This window comes from Stegastes partitus, unplaced genomic scaffold (assembly GCF_000690725.1).
Source record: "Stegastes partitus isolate 25-593 unplaced genomic scaffold, Stegastes_partitus-1.0.2 Scaffold228, whole genome shotgun sequence".
NCBI classification, from domain to species: Eukaryota; Metazoa; Chordata; class Actinopteri; family Pomacentridae; genus Stegastes; species Stegastes partitus.
This window is the reverse complement of record NW_007577959.1, coordinates 214464-232129: the sequence shown is the minus strand read 5'-3', so window position 1 is coordinate 232129 and position 17666 is coordinate 214464. Positions and strand designations below refer to the sequence as shown.

At 40.7% G+C, this 17666-nt stretch overlaps 1 protein-coding gene across 1 annotated transcript in view; it reads left to right on the top strand.

The window, feature by feature from the left end:
• The first annotated feature begins 1618 nt into the window (after window positions 1–1618).
• Window positions 1619–17666, top strand: part of slc9a7 (solute carrier family 9 member 7) — a 44011-nt gene continuing 27963 nt past the window's right edge. Inside the window, exons 1-12 of the mRNA XM_008281266.1 lie at window positions 1619–2078; window positions 4467–4669; window positions 4780–4857; window positions 8689–8765; window positions 8899–9011; window positions 9098–9203; window positions 11626–11767; window positions 11908–12013; window positions 14405–14493; window positions 16127–16240; window positions 17232–17343; window positions 17438–17591. Coding sequence (XP_008279488.1) covers window positions 1805–2078; window positions 4467–4669; window positions 4780–4857; window positions 8689–8765; window positions 8899–9011; window positions 9098–9203; window positions 11626–11767; window positions 11908–12013; window positions 14405–14493; window positions 16127–16240; window positions 17232–17343; window positions 17438–17591 — 1568 coding nt within the window. The 5' untranslated portion in view covers window positions 1619–1804. The remainder of the gene's footprint in view (window positions 2079–4466; window positions 4670–4779; window positions 4858–8688; window positions 8766–8898; window positions 9012–9097; window positions 9204–11625; window positions 11768–11907; window positions 12014–14404; window positions 14494–16126; window positions 16241–17231; window positions 17344–17437; window positions 17592–17666) is intronic.

The following is a 17666-nucleotide window of genomic DNA, read 5'->3' as shown; positions in this document are numbered from 1 at the left end:
GACCAAAGTTTAAGACACTTACAAACTACCTTGACTTTTCAGACCTTGAGGCTACGACCAACAAAAGGCTTCTGGTCCATCCACTATATATGGATGCGTCACATGTGAGTAGGAAGAACTAACCTTATGTCCTTATTTTACCAGCTCTGGACCAGAGAATGCAACCAATCCAGTTGTTTTTGCCAATTGAAATAGCTTTAAAGGACCAATTCACTTCATATGATGCAGTTTTACACCTGACAAAAAGCGACCACAGCCCTACACTGTGACTGAAATGTTATTGTTGCATCAAGTCGGCATATCGCTCACCTCGCCTTCTCCATCAACGCTGAGTACCATCATTTCTGTGCAAGGTGACTCGACACTCATCAGTGAACAGGACGGTAGACCACTGCTGCATTGTCCAGGTCACATGGTCTTATGCCCACTGCAAACATTCACGGCGGGGTCTTGGTGTCAGTGAAGTCACCTGCAATGGTCGTCTGGCATTCAAGCCAAAGCGGTGGAGTCGGTTGCCAATGGTTTGTCTGGAAACCCTAGTACCCCTCACATCTCGTAAACGCGCCTGCAGCTCTGTGGCACTTGCATAGTGATGTCTGAGTGCATAGGTCCTGAGGTACTGGTCATCGTTGCGGTCGGTCACTCTTGGGGCCCCACTCCTGGGTCTGTCACGAACTGTACCAGTAGTTCTATGTCTTGATGCAAGTCTGCTGATGACACTTTGAGACACACCAAGTTCACGAGCAACATCAGACTGCCTGCCACTGACTCGAAGGCGTGCTATGGCCAGGTGGTGCTGCTTGTCTGTTAAGTGACGTCGTGTGTTCATGGCTTTTTGAACGATGAACTTGAAATGACTTACTGACAATACCAGCTTTTTATACCCACAGAATGTGGAAATTGGTGCCACACTGAAAAGGGTTGTCTTTTAGTTTTTTGGTATTGGCCCCAATATGTAAGGCACACTGTACACAGTGAGACCATTACATGGAAAACACAAACTGAGGTGTGTCTATCACCCCAATACAATAGCCTCCCTGTCCCAGAAATCTCTGAAGTGAAACCAAGACTGTATGTATGAAATCCACTGAGTCTCTCACAATATCCCTAACTTTTCGTGAGTGGTGTATTTGGTTACAAGAAACACAAGACAGACTTTTTACTCTCACTATGGTTTTGTGGATTTGAACTTTGCGACATTTTCATCCAGATAAAAGCAGCTGTAGTTGTGCATAAAGCTTCAACAAGAAGTGTGAATTATCACATTTTTGGCACATTTGTTTAAAATTTGATCTGATCACAATCGTGTTATTTTCTTGTTTTTATAAAACTAAATCTAGATTAGTGCAGCTTTAAGTCCAAGGCTACAGAAATGCCTCCCTCCCCTCCAGCTGTGGCCCCATGATACCTCTCACCTCCACCAGCACATGATCCGAGCAGGATATGTGCTCCTTACTTGTAGTTTGAACCTCTACACGCGGCCTGAATTTCCTGTTTTGAGGAAGATCAAGCCCTGAAATGCACAATCATCAAAATCCCCGGACAGTGACTCAGTAGGTTGAAATCGGCGGAGTCGGTGGCGGCGTGGTTCGGTCTCCTCCTCAAGGGCAGCGCAGTGTCTGTCTCTCTCTCTCTCTCCGGAGCGCCTGTTTTTCACATCGTGTACCTTTAAAAGGTTGAACCCGGCGGTCTGCGAGCAGCGGATTGTGCCTCCACTCGGCTCAGCTGTGTCTACCTTCCAGCAGTGACATGGCACAGAGGCTGTGAGCTGCCAGCAGCAGCAGCAGCAGCAGCATCCTGCGCCATGGACGCGCTCCGACGGCCGAAGCGGAGCGCAGCGCTGGACGCGATCATGATACCCATGTGGATATTACTGAGCTCGTTGTCGGGACTGAAGGCGGACGACGACGTAATGGAAGAACTTGCCACCGAAAAGGAGGCTGAGGAAAGTCACCGACAGGACAGCGTCAATTTGCTGACATTCATCTTACTGCTGACCTTAACGATCCTCACCATATGGCTCTTCAAGCACAGGCGGGTTCGCTTCCTTCACGAAACCGGGCTGGCAATGATTTACGGTGAGGCTTACAGATTATATTCTGGATACACACACACACACACGCACACATTGATGCATGCACACACTCTCTCTCCTTCACACCACCACCACCTTCCCGCAGGCTTTGCATGATTCAGTCTCCCTTGTGGGTTACACGGCGGCTGCACGGAGGCGATGAGAAGATAAACCTGAGGACGCAAAGATGATTTAAGTCTGAATAAAGGCACCGACGCGCCTCCGCATTTCCACCAGCTCACATTGCTCCTAATTGGCTGGGCCAGTGCTAATTTCTAGAAGGTGCTTTGGGTTTGCTCAGCCTCGTCTGCTCTCCACTATGCTGCTGCATGGGAAGCTTTACCCCTGGCTGACTGGGAATCAGTTCTCTGACATGCAGCCGTTTAAACATGGTATTACATAATGCATACTATACTGTTTTATCTCCTATGACACCACAATAATACGAAAATACACCTTATGCAGCTGTTGTGAGAGAATATTTGGGGAATATCCATCTGAAATGTTCTATACAGTCACCATATGTTCTATTATAACATTTGTTTTAGCATCCTTCAAGCTCTGATAGTACTTATTAGGTAAAGGTGATGGGAAAACACTTAAAATATGTGGTTGGTTTGCTACTCAGAGTGCTTTAAGGTTAAATTTCACCAACAAGCTACAAAAAAAGACATTAGAAGGCCACAAAATTAGAAAATCAAACACTTGTCAGTCTGGATGGATGTCATCAGCTGGGTTCTGAGTGTATTTCTGTGCCAGTGAGTTCATTATTCCTACAGGGACATTTATATAGGCTAAGTATGGATGTTCGCAGAATGCACTCATGTAATGCACACTATCTAATTTAAACAAATGAAGAGAAATTAACTGTGAAATCAGCAAAGATCAGCCTGCTTTCCAAGCATATAAATTCATGTAACTAATCTAAATCTCATTGATTCAATGGTACAAACAGTTAGAAACCCCTCGCAGGAACGCATGCCAAGCCAACCTGAAAATAATGTCTCAGGGCCACATGAAGAATTTAGCTGTGCCACATCTGTGCTGCGTCTTTCTTCGTGGCTTATCAGCGTGATCCCAGTCAGTCGGTGCTATGAATGTCACTTATTAACCAGACATCTCAACATGAAAAAGGCAGACTTTGATTTGTTTTTTTGGTGCTTTAAAAGCAAACTACTCTTTGGTGGTTTTCCAACTACGCTGCCTGTTTTGCTTTCCAGCTCCACAAATACAAACCATGTGCTCCAGCAGGACCAGGCAGGAGGTCAAACAAGGAAACTGACAGTAATAATAAAGCTGAAATTTAGTATTTACAGAGGTGGGAACATAATTAGCAAAAATAGAGCTTGTGTGCGCACTTTTATATGTACAATAAGACAGACTGAGTCATTATCTAGATCATTATCTCGCTAGAATTGCTCCCAGAGCGATTGTTTTTGGTTAGTTCAGTGAGACATAATGATGTTTAAATCTGCACCATGCAAAATCAGACTGTTTATGTGTTGGACGCTCAACAGTATAAAAATGCTGCCAAGTAGAAACCTCATTGCAGCTTTGACTCGCTGCACGAAGAGCAGCCTCTGCTGAAAAAATAGTTTTTTTCATGTCTGTGTAGATTCTCGGTAATCCAGGTCACGATAATCCTAAAGGTGCTTAAGCAAAAGCCACCTAGACTTCTTTTTCACTCTTTAAGATGTTTCATCTCTCATCCAAGATGCTTCCTCAGTTCTAACTGACTGGTGGGGAGCTCCATACATGTATTGAAGGCCACCTGAAGTCCAGTTGTTTTCTACTTTGGCACCTAGGACTTGTTTTTTCCTGTTTTCAAATGCCCGTTTTCCTTTGTGGTACTTCCTTGTTAGGATCCATGGAAAGAACCTAAAATTTCTGCAATCTGACTTAGTATACTTGGCTAGAAAACGAAACAACAAGTGGTTAAATCTGTCCCTGAAATAAACCACCTTCTGCATGTGTTTGTGTGTGTGGTTAGGCCAAAGCCAGAGTGTGATGTTCATGATTAACCCTGTCTCAGAAACAACCAGCGAGTCCAGCGCTGGTAGCTCTGCTTTGCCATGTCTCCTGCAGATAACTGCCGTCTGATAGGAGGATTTATGTCCTCTAACTGCCTGCCTCATTCCTTTTCTTCCTGGCTGTAGCTCTCTCCACGAGATTCTGCTTATCATCCCCTCATTTTTCTTTCTTTGCTCGGCTGCTCGCTGTGTGTCACTGCCTGATCCTCGTAAAGCACAAGCACCTGGGAAACTGTCTGCTGCTGAGCTAATGATTTCTTTGGTGACATTTAGTTCTGGATAATTGTGGATTCTTTGCCTCACATTCATTAGCTGATTAATTGTAAAGGTTACACAAATGTTTTTTTTTTCTGTCTTCTCAGGGTTGCTAGTAGGTGTGATTCTGCGTTATGGCATTCCTGCAACCAGCTACCACCATAAGACGCCTCCAAGCTGCTCACTGAAGGAAGGACCTGCCAGCACCCTGCTGCTTAATGTCAGCGGCAAGTTCTTTGAGTACACCCTCAAAGGGGAGATCAACTCCAGAGAGATTCACAATGTGGAGCAGAATGATATGTTGCGCAAGGTAACAGTAAAAAAATAAAAAAATAAAAAAAAAAGAGAAAGAGAAAAAAATTCTGTTCTGCATTTCTGCCACATTCACCTTGTTAACTCTAAATTGATTGTCTTTTCCAGGTGACCTTTGACCCTGAGGTGTTTTTCAACATACTGCTGCCTCCAATCATTTTCCATGCTGGGTACAGTCTAAAGAAGGTGAGACGTCACATGCTGAGTTTGTGAGCGTTCTAAAGGTGAACTGACATTGCGTGACGTGATGTCGAAGGACCAGGTGGACTTATCTGTTGCCACAAACTGCTGTTTTTATTGGACAGATGGTTAGCTAAGAAAAAACTCACTGGCCAGACTGTGAGTGCGTTCAGTGTTTTCTGAACATAAGTGGCCCTTTTGAGGGGAAGTCCAGAGCAGATGTCTTTCGTTTCCTCTCGGCATTCTCGCTGGCACAGAAAAAACGGCTGACGCTGACAATATGAGCAGTTTCTGCTTTTGATTGTTGTAAAGTGTACTCTAGGGTCTTATAACAGACAAGGTTTTGTCAAGAGAGTCCTTGGATGGCTCTGAATTTTCACTACTCATCCATCACTGTATTTACAGTGTGTGAATTTCAAGTACGGCAGGTTGGTCTTTTTATGCATGAAGATTGGGTGTTGTGTCGATGCTTTAATGTTCTGACCTTGAAATAATGGAGACTGAAATGTGTTTAAGCAGCTGCTGACATTTGATCTATGGTCTTAATGTGAGGGCATCCATATCCGATTATACAGTGATAAATCATATCAAGGAGAAGTTAGATGAATGAGGGGAAATGGCCTTCTGCTTTGCTACTGTGCAGACAGGAGTCTGACAATGGTTTATAGTGAAGTGGTTGATCAGTAATTTAGTTTGTAGCAATGATAGGGGTGTAGCTCTGATGGTGGCAATGATGGGCACTTGGATGGATGATCCTTACAGAAATGTCTGATCAACTGCAACTGGTGATCAAAAACTTCTGAGACTCGACCTAAGTTAAATCCAAAACTGCATCTGATTTAAATAAATAAATGGCAACCGTCCCATTCAAAGCTGTCTCGTTTGGCAGCATTTAAATGCTCCCAGGGCTTCTTCAACACTTGTAATAGTTCCTGAAAGTCCCATGATATAAACATGTACACCACAACCTGTGATAAGTGCTGGATCTTCTATATTGTATCAAAATGATGACTCCTCAACTTATATTCCATTTTCGGGAAGAGAAAGAAGTTGCAGGAAGCAAAATCTAACCAGTAAGGCGGGTGGGGAGCAATGATTGTGTTGTTGTGGTCAAAAAAAACCTGTGCATAATTACCATACTATGGTTGGGTGTGCCACACATTGCAACTCCCACATGGCATCAAGCCACAGTTCAGGTCGTTCACACTGAATGTTCTTCCTCAAACACCCTCAGGACATTACAGTGGAACTCTGCCTTGACAGTCCAATGTAATTCCTGTTGCACAACCACGTGAATGCTGCAGAAAACGGCGCACATGCTCCTGGTGTTCTTCTGATGTACCTTGTCTGGTCTTGGAGGCTTTGTCTAGTTTTGGAGACTGCAGCACTTTCACTGCGAAAACACCTGTGTTATCTGTCAGTGGTAGCTGCAGACCAACCTCTCATCATTGGTGATGATCCTCCACATAATGGTCGATCATCCAAATGCTGACTAAACTAGAATGTGACATTTTCTTCTCTGATCCACTTTGAGGTCAATGGAGAAATTGCAAATGCACACCTACCAGTGTTCACAAAAATATGATGAACACAGGTCCCACTGTTGAAAGAACTGTTTCATGCAGCTCACTCGTGTTGTACATGAATGACCACGAAACACCAACACTTTTGATTAGCCCTTGTGTGTAATGGATTGCCATGAAAGTTTATACTTATATAATGCATTTTGTGCTCACTTGGCTTTTCCTGTAGTGCTGCCAGCAGGTCAAAGTTTTAACTTATCTTGTGAAACATCGACAAGATGATTTGGGCCACAAAAAATGTACAGGCCTCATGGTTGTCAGAGGATGAATCCCACTGTGTTTAATATTGTTTTCACTGCTCCATTTTTTTTTTAGCACCACCAAGCAGTGAACTTTCAGGGTGAAGACTGAAATGTCTCAACAATTTCTGACTGGATTGTAACGAAATCTGGTCCAGACATTCATGTTCCCCACAGGATGAATTGCACTGACTTTTGTGGTCATTTAATGCCATCATCATGACCAAGTACTTGCAAAAATCATGATACGTCCATCAGCCTTAACTGTACTTTCTGCTAATTAGCAACAATATAGCATTATAGCACAGTAAGCTAAAGATGGTGATACTCAACACTAGCATATCATCATTGTTATTTTGATTATGTTGCCCTCTTAAATTTAGCATTTAGCTCAAAGAAGTACTTTCTTGCAGAGTTTCTGGTTTGGCTGTACACTTGTCATCATGCTAATATGTACAGCAAGTCCTGCTGTCAATGATTGTTTAACTGCTGTGTAGCCCTACAACCCCAAGGGTATTTTCAGAGTAATTACACTACCTTTATTTTTTTTTTTTAGCTCTCATCTTGGTAAAAATTAGAGCTAGCCATACATACTATGTCCTAATTTTTCCAGAACTGTCAATGCTAACAGACCTGCCATCCTTTGATATGATATTTTTTTATATTAGCCTTTATATCAAGGAAAATAAATATTTTGTATTAAAAACCATTATGCCTCATGATGCATAATACATATATCTCATTATAAAATACTGGCAGTAGAGATATGTTTTCTTCACTGTGTTGGGGAGATTGTTTGGAATTTGCCAATAACCATAATTATGGGATGATTGTGATTATTTTTCTCACCGAAGTGTTCACATGCAAACCAGGCAGATGATTAAATGTGATGTAAATTCTGAATTCTTTTGTCTCGCCAGGACTTTATTGCACTGATGAGCAGTTAGCGTTGTTGGAAAGTGAATTTGTCTGACTCTAAGGGTTCATCAAGGTGATGCCAGATTACTTATTTTGTCGTGCCAGTGGGGTCCACAACTCTACAGTGTTCAATTTACAATCATGTAAGACATAGAGAATCTGCCTTTTTAAGAAGATGAAACCAGCAAATATTTGAAAATACTGGTCCATGTTTTCAGCACTGATATACTGTAAATAGACAAATATACCCATTAAAGTTTATTTTAGTATGAGACAATTATTTCTTCTTTTGGAAAAGTATGGATGTTTTAAATAATCACGCAATAACAGTTTATCGCTACTGCAAAAGAAGAATGTGTTTGCAGGTTTTTGTGTTGTTCTTGTGAAAGTGTAATTCAAGATGGAATTTGCTGAGTCAAGCAAACCTCAGGAAATAGGAAGAGGGAGGTCATGTCAGCCGAAAAGTTGCATGATTTTTTCAAGGTCCCCCTGTTGCAATGAGAGTCCAGAAGCTTGAGAGAAAAACCATGCAGCCGTAATGTTTGCAAGCTTTTTTTTTTTAACCTCACTTTCTGTTAATCATCTGTTTTAGATCATCACAAAGCTCCCAGGATGGTAACTGATATGCAGATGTTGGGCTAATTAGCCACATGCCATCTAGCTGAGCTGCTACAGAAGATCTGACAAGTATACCCCGAGCAAAAAAACCCCCAAAACAGCACTTTCTTTGTTTCTGTGTGACAGTCACTGAGGAAAAGACACATTTCCTTTTTAGAATTCTGGTTCAACAGTTTTTGTCTCAGACTCTGCACAGGGAGTTGTGGGTTGCTCCGTTTGGAACTGATCTGGAGAAGCTTTTGTGTCTTTTGCTGCTTATTTGTTTTACAACCAGTCAAACAGCTGGATTTGTGTTTGTGTTTCTAGTCGTGTTTGACAGGGAGTTGCTCGCCCACCCGTCGGCCGTTCCTGACCCGAAGGCTGCAGGCTCTCATGTTGAAGACATTTTCTTTTATTACTGCAAGAAATGAGTTTCTGAAAATGACATTTTTGTTCAACCTGCACATTGAAACTGTTTATTCTTCTTTTTCCTTTTCCAGAGACACTTCTTCAGGAATCTGGGCTCCATCATAACCTATGCGTTTCTTGGCACTGCCATCTCTTGTTTTGTTATTGGGTGAGCTTTCTGTTTATCAAATATCAGTTAAAACTTACAAACTTTATGAAATTAAATCCCTGTTGTTGTCTGTTGTTTGACTGGAACATGCTGTACGTTTTGCTGTCCCTCTTCACTGGGCATCCATCTACAGGAACCTGATGTACGGTGTGGTCAAGCTGATGCAGGTGGTCGGACAGCTGACGGACAAGTTCTACTACACCGACTGCCTTTTCTTTGGTGCTATCATTTCTGCCACAGACCCAGGTACGAGACACGCATGCAGACAAGAAAATGAGATGCAGTTTCTTTTCTTGCTGTTATGAGAATTTTTCCTTCATCTCTGTGTGCAGTGACGGTGTTGGCCATCTTTAATGAGCTCCACGCAGACGGGGATCTCTACGCTCTGCTGTTTGGAGAAAGTGTAATGAATGATGCAGTGGCCATCGTGCTCTCCTCGTGAGTCAGATTTCTGCTTTATCCAGCAGTAGAATGTAACTCAGTAGATTTACTCATGTACTGAAGTACAAATTAGAGGTTCTTATTTCATTTCATGCTACTTTATACTCCACTTAGTCTGACTCTTTGTATCTAGATTTTAGGTATAAATCTTCAGTTTCCATCCTGCATTTCATCTGCCTTTCTATGCCCCTTCAGTTATCTATGTGCTTCCATTTTTGAAATCCCCTTCACTATGGCAAACAACAACACAAACCTCAGAGCAGCAACCAAACTACATGTTGGAAATTTTTTCCCAGCTTGATTTTTTTGGGGTGAATTTTAATGACAGTGCTCCCCTTTTTACATGCAAATGTTCCATGAAAATAATTCACTCTGCACTATTTTGCTACCCAAAACGACTGTGTTTCGTTTGAAGAAATACAAACACAACTGAGCATTGCATTGTAAAATCAGGATTATTTGCAGTCAGACCATTCTCCAGAGCACTGTGGAGATAAGTCTGGCTATGTGAGACTATATTACAGAGGGAAATATTATACTATTTAATCCAAATTTAAAATGTAAAAAATACTGTTTTTGCATGCAAAACACATCAAGTGCTTATAACGTGGCTTTCTTATGAAGTAACAGTGGTGGAACTAGTGTTCAGATCCTTCGAGTAAAAGTACCAATACAAGGGTCAACCTGTGCAGAGATAAATGTGACTAAATCAGAATTCAAACTATGTATGTGCATTTTTTAACATATCCACTATATTACCACCTTCATCATCCATTAGCAACGTTTATTATAATGCAGCATTTTTGCAGATGTTGAAGAAAATCCTTCACCTAAGTGAAAGTAGCAATACAGCAATGTAGCTGTACTCAATTACAAGGAAAAGTCCTGCATGAAAAACCCTGTCATAGTAAAACTACACAAGTATTAGCAGCTGAATGTGGTCTAAGTGTATCGTATATGTATATTATGTTTGGCATCATTAGCTTATTAGTTGTGAGGCATCAGTGTGTCAGCAGCATGTTACTGTTGTAGCTGCTGCAGGTGGTGCTAGTTTGAACTATTTTATGTACAATTTTATATGCAAGGACAGTAAATAAATCTGTGGACTCATCACATGATTAATGTCAGAGGCGAGAAGGAAAAACAAACTTCTGATCCACAGATGTTTTCAGTTTTTCTCTAATCTTTGATTTTTGGCGAGACACTTAATCGTTGGAACGAGTATGGACATACAAGCATGTGAGAAGTTTAGAGGGAAAAAAATCACTATTTAGTGGAGCTGTTAACAACTACACAACTACACACTGCTTTCTGTTTGAAGCCTAAAAGGCTGGAAACCACAGGATCCATGTGTTGTATTTTAAAAGTTTGTTTTATTATTCATTGTGTAAAATCTTCGACCTAAAAGTAGCTTAAGCTGTCAGATAAATTTAGTGGAGTAGAAAGTACAATATTTTCCTCTGAAATGCAGTGGAGTGGAAGGATGAAGTAGCATGAAATGGAAATACTCAAGTAAAGTACAAGTACCTCAGAATTATCCTGAAGTACAGTAGTTTAGTACATACATTTACTTTCATCCACTGTGAAATGATGTATTCTTTCATGGCTCCAGTGTTTGAAATGTGAGGATTTGCGGATTTTCCTTCAAATCGACCTGATTATTTGATGTTTGGACTATTGCTTGGTCCATTGTTGGTCAACTGAATAATGATTAACTGCAGTCTTTTGCAAAACTTGAAAAATTTACCTGCACCTCAACCAACTAAAATACTGCTCACACAATAATGCGTGAGTGATAATAGTCAAGTAATGTAATGTAGAGCAACATACCAGTAACAACAGTCATTTTTCTGCATTGTCAGCCTTCACTTGTAATGCTTAAAGTACATTTCTTGATTATATTTGAATATTTATATTTACCTCAGTTATACATAAAATGCAGCACTGTTGTAATAGATTATAATCAGAGTGTGGTATAAATACTTTTACTTAAGTAAAGGCTGTACATATTTCCACCATACATTTGATCCCGCTGCATAACACAAATCTAGCTGTGTGCTTTCTGAGCCCCTTTTTTGGGGTCTCGTTGAAATTCAACGCTGACATGTGAGACAGCAGCACGGCTTTGCATCACTGCTCCTCTTGACAGACAGATGGACAGACACACGGCGCTCTGCCTCCCTCTGCTGGGAGATTATAAATCACCTACTTCTACAGAGATTTAAAGACGAACAGATTTAGTCTGTTTTGGTACATGTATAAACATATCGAGAAATATTCCACACAGAGACAGATTTAATTACCAAAAAACCTAAAGTAGGAATGTAGGAAATGAGTTAAATTCATGACATAACACCATGACTCTTTTTCTTTTTTTTTTTTTTTTTTTTTTTTTTTTTTTTCATTTTTTGTATTTCAGGTCTATTGTGGCCTACCAGCCCAGTGGTGCAAACACACACATGTTCGACGCTTCTGCCTTTTTCAAGTCGGTGGGCGTTTTTCTGGGTATTTTCAGCGGCTCCTTCCTGATGGGTGCAGCCACAGGAGTCGTGACCGCCCTCATATCCTTCTCTGTGTACATAATTTAAAATTAAATTAGAGTTTAATTCCCAGACTGATTTGTTTCTTGCAGCAGTTACTGTGTTTATAGCTGTAGGTAATGAAGATACAAAGCTACATTGTTCCTTAGCCGAACTCCTACGTCACCAAGTTCACCAAACTGCACTGCTTCCCACTGCTGGAGACGGCCCTCTTCTTCCTCATGTCCTGGAGCACCTTCCTACTGGCTGAGGCCTGCGGGTTCACAGGTGAGCTGTGTCAGGTTTACAGTGGGGAGGGAATCTGGGAAGGAGACATTCGATATGTGTGGTCAGAACGCTAAGAGAAGCCTGCATGTTCAGCATCTGTTGGACTTCGGTGTGACCTAAATCTACGACGTAAACTAGGTAAAAGATAACCAAGGTGTACTGTCATATCACACGTAATTAAAGGTCCTGGGAGCTCGGGACGATTTATTTCTTTTGCTAAAAATGACAAAAGGGATAAAAATGTGGGAAAAAGTGAATCTTTTTGTCAGACAGCACAACCTATATTCAGCTTTTTCATGTATTACCTTTATTATTCTCTATTCGTTTGTCATCTTTTGAATTCGTAATAAGTTTTTGCACCTAAATTTTTCACTGCATACATTTGTTTTGTATATGATAGAATGATATCGTAGTTCATTGTGTAAAATCCAGTGAGTGAGTGAGTGAGTGTAGAGTTAAAGCCTAAAAATAAAAAGCCAAAGCTCCAAGATAGATAGATAGATAGATGGACAGATAGATAGATAGATCTGGTACAACAGCTATTCCAGTGCCAGGGACTTGGAGCAAAATAATAAATATATGCAAAATGAAACGTATATAGTATAGAAAAATCTGCATCGAGCATGATGTTGAAAGTCTGTAATGTTAACCATATACGGTGAGCAAAATGTGTGAAAAACAAAATCTGTTTTTCCAACAGGAACTTTAGTCTGGTTGCACAATACATTTCTTTAGCATCAACATTGCAACGTGCTTAGTAGTCACATTGCACTTCCTGCAAATTGCAGACAATGGAAAGATGACGAAACAAAAAATTGTAAAAACACATGATACAAAAAGAAAACTTGCACACTTCTCATTTTCCAGATCTAATCGACCAGAGAAGTGTGTCTTGTATGTGGTTTTCAATGTTTTATTTACGAGTTTGTTGACTTGGATGCTCTACATGGGCTCAGCAAAATGAGCAACAGAAGAGACACATTGAAATGGAAGATTTGGCTGCAAAAAGAAACATACGGAGCTCTGGTAGGGACATATAGAGAAAGGAAAAAAAAAAAAACAGCGAGAGGAAAAAGAAATAGAGTTATCTTTTGCAAGATCTCGTAAAAACTTTTGTGAGATCTTGCAAAAGTCACATCAGTGTTATTGGACGTTTTGTGAAAACTGTGCCTCTTGCTAAGCACTGCTTGAATGTCTTTATATTTTAGGCCAATTTCAAAATAAAACTCAATAAAACTCTCGTACAAGTGGGTATCCTCCATTGTCATTTCTCCATCCTGCCAAAAAGACCTAGAAGTATATATACCATCAAGGTGTTCCCTACATAGTTCACTGCATAGTTCACTATATAGTGAGTAGGTTGTAGGTAGTAGGGAGTGAGTGGATGATTTTGGACACAACCCTATAGTTTTGTGAGATCGCACAAAAGGTATTGCAAGATCCCACGAAAGTTTTGCAAGATCTCACAAAAGATGCCTCTATATTTTTTTTCTCTCCCTGCTTTTTCATTTTCTCCATGTCCCTTCAGGGGCTCAGTAGAAACACAGTGTCAGTTGTGTTCAATTATTTCAGCTACAGAAAGGATGTAAACCAAAAACAACTACTCTGTCAGCAGTATCTTGCAATTGTTGCCTCTACATGAGGCAACACAACTGATGTGATCGTTTAAATCAACATCACAAAACGCTGTGCTATGACTGCAAACACAGATCTGAATGCCATCCAAAGCAAAAAAACCCTATTTTCCTTTGTCATTGTTTAACCATATGAGAACGTTTCTTGAAAGCTTACACTTTTCTTCTGTCTTCACAGTAAAAAAAAAAGAATTTTTAAAAAAAACTTTTTAAAACTTATTTATTTTCAATGCTGATGCACACCTACAAAATCACCCCAATTAATCTGAAATATATATATTTTTTCAAATATTTATTAGAGTCATCTGTTGAAAATCCCAGTATTTTCTGCTCATCATAATATATATTGCAGAAAAACTAAACACTCCAATGTCAGTATATTGTGCAGCCCTTAACTTTAGTGACGTTACCAAGACTGAGTGTTTTAATTCCAAGCTCACATAGTGTTGATTGTGCTGAAACTCATAATAATGAGCAGTTTAAACAAAGTGCTGCTACACCATCCGCACAGAGCTAAATCTGTCTGTAATACAAATGAAATGTGACAGGGACTTAAATACAGATTATGCAGCAGATGTGCAGCAGATGAAATTAACAGATAATATACTGCGCCGTAGCGAAGCAATAAGAGGACTGAAAATTGGTTTGGTTTGAAGTTTCTTGCGAATTGAAATTACACAGCCGGCCTGTGTGATGCAGTCCGCCTGCTGAAGTCGCTGTATTAAACCTATGAATGTGTGTTTGTATTGTCATCCAGGCGTCGTGGCCGTGCTGTTTTGTGGCATCACGCAGGCTCACTACACCTACAACAACCTCTCAGAGGAGTCCACGAAACGCACCAAGCAGGTAGAATCCAATTCTTTCGCATGCCACCTCTTTTATTTTTGGACAGTTCTGAACCCCCTGATAGTGTAAGCTGGGTGCGGGTGCCAGATGGCGCCATGATCAGCCTGCTGTGACCTTAATCGGGGCTGTCTGAGGACATCCCTCCTGACGTGACTGTTCAGTTCCCCAGAGGGGGTTCAGTCTTGAGGACATTGTGCAGATTAGCACGTAGACAGCATGCAGCGTGACACATTTTGGATCAGGATACCGGCAGCCTCCTGTTATTCGGTTTCAATGAAAGCTACAGACACAGTGCAGTAGCAAGGTTAATGTACGTCGCTTAGATTAAGACAGAAGTGGTGACACTTCTTCCTCTCAACACTCTGGTTTTATTTGTCACCTTGTTGGTGTGTTTGCCCTTGTCCTCTACCTCAGAGCAGTGTAGATGTAGCCTCTGTAATCATCATGGCAGCCAGAGAGTCTGCAACTCTGTCTGGGAGAGAAAAACAACTGCTTCCATCAATTTTCTGATTTTAGCTCAGAGAACCAGGACTTTTGTTAACTGAAACTCCTAAAGGTGCAATATGCAAGGTGCATATGAAGTCACACTCCCTCTGTGTGTCCTGTAATGCATCTCCTCTGTTCAAAGCATGGAGTGTATATAAAAGATGTACGTAACCATTGAGTCTAAAAAGTGACACCAACATAAAAGTGCCTTAAACCTGAATTCTTTCTAACAGCCAGCAGGGAAGAAGGCTGATTATACAGAAGTTTATGAAAAAGTAATCCTGCTTCTGTCTCTATCTGTTAACTCAGTAAACATTTTCCTTATGAGTTTATGGTCTCAGTCACTAGTTTCAAGACTTTTTGAATGTAGCATGATGTTCATTTTGCAAATTATGGTCCCATTTAGAGCAAAATAGACAATAAACAGAGTATGTTTGAGGCTGTGTGATTGATGAGTCGCCAACATATCACCAGTGTTTCAGGTTCTCCAGTCAGATGTGCTGCTCAGTCATTATATCTGGTTTCAAAAGACCAACATGTCGACAGCTAAATTCGAAACTCGGAGCTTCAAAAGTAGTCCACATACCAATGGGGGACATCACTGTCTATGGTTTGTGACTGCCAACATCATATTTTAAAAATGCAAGTGCAGTCCAGCATTCAACAAGTGCCCAAAAAACTAAAGAATTTAAAGCATTTTATTTATGTTCTTTATGTGTACTGGTTTCATTACAGCTCAGTTTGAGTCTCTGCTGCTGTTTTGAACCTCTCTACTGCTTCTCCTTTTCTACTTGTGTTTCTTTTACTCTGGTCTTTGTGTGTCTGTTTTCACAGAAGTTTGCGGCGCTCTGATTAGCTGCTGAAACAGACAAACACTGGGACGGGTCAGACATGATTGGAGAGCCATTCGATGTATTATATAATGCTAGCGTGGGCTAATGGTTGTAACTGGATTATTTTTGTGCACACAGCCTCTCTGGTTATAAATAAAAGTGAAGAGAAGGGGGAGGTTTGGCAGACGTGCTTGTTTTTTTTGTTGTTTTTTTTTTGGTCTAGGATGCTCGACATCCAGAAGCTCACCTTGAGACTTTTTAAGGACTTTATTTACATATTTCAAAACTGAAATCGTATGATATTTTGTTTGCAGCTCTTTGAGGTGCTTCACTTCCTGGCTGAGAACTTCATCTTCTCCTACATGGGCTTGGCTCTGTTCACCTTCCAGAATCACATTTTCAGCCCCATCTTCATCATCGGAGCCTTTGTATCCTTTCAGTGCACAACAAGCAGGAATTTTTTTTGTTTCCAGTCTGGAATATTCCTGTCACACATTCCTTTTCCACAGCTGCATAAGTGTGCCATAGCTGATGACTTAGGGATGTCTCTGTAGACAGGCCACAGTGGATCCCACTGGAGAGTTTTTGTCATTAACCTACAAACAGATCATTCTAGGAAAGATGTTTTATCTCTTATGTGGATCAGGGCAACCCACTACAGCAGCGTACTGCAGCCGTACCAGAAAAAGAAAAACACATCAGTATCATGTTTTAACATAAAAAGTTTATTCTTACAAGACAATACTTTTAACTTTATAATGAAACACAACTTACCATGTTATGACAAGAGACTTTTCTTACCATTTATTATGTGAAGCTTGAGACATGGTGAGAACCTGCTGTCACTGAGCATGATGGATGATATTGTAATAAATCAAGCATCCATGAGAAATGATTCTACCTCCAGAGGGTCAGACTCATTCTTCTCTTCTGTACAGCGTCGTGCATTTTAAAATCTGTCTTTATGTTTGCGTACTTCTCAAAATGTCATCCATCGTGCTCAGTAACAGCTGGACTTTGCCTTGTTTTAACCCAAGTATGAAGTTAAATCTAATCAAATGGTGCAAATAAGCCAGTTTCCTTAGTTTAGTGCACAATTTCATGTTACAACAGTATTAGTTATCATGTTATAACGTGACTAATTTCACAAAATGTAAAGAAGAATGGTATGTTGCTATAACAGATAAGTTTCTTGTTTTAATGTGATCAGTTTGTATGTTGTAGTAACATGAAAATCTCTTGTTGTAACCTAAAAACTACCCTGTTGTAACAAACTTTTCATAGTATAATATGTCATAATATATAATATGTGAAACTTTTTTTTAAAACTAGTGTTTTAGCAATATATTCTGTAAATATCTCCCTGAATTTCTCAAGCTTTAAACTGTTCACTCAAAAATTTCTTCACCAATCTGTCAGATGGCCATATTCATTGGACGAGCTCTGAACATTTACCCGCTGTCCTTCCTTCTCAACCTCGGCCGAAGGCACAAGATCAAGGGAAACTTCCAGCACATGATGATGTTTGCAGGTATGAAAAAACCAACCTTGTTTACCTGTATTCTCACTCACCCTGTCAGGCTCCGTGTGAGGATGTGATGATCTTTGAACGTCACTCTCTGCAGGTCTACGTGGGGCGATGGCGTTCGCCCTGGCCATCCGGGACACGGCTACCTACGCCCGCCAGATGATGTTCACCACCACGCTGCTCATCGTCTTCTTCACTGTGTGGGTGTTCGGTGGGGGAACCACGCCGATGCTGTCCTGGCTTCACATCAGGTAACAAAATCATTTCCTAACCTAAGAAGCTAAGATAAGATAACCTTTACTGATCCCTCACTGGGGGAAATTCAC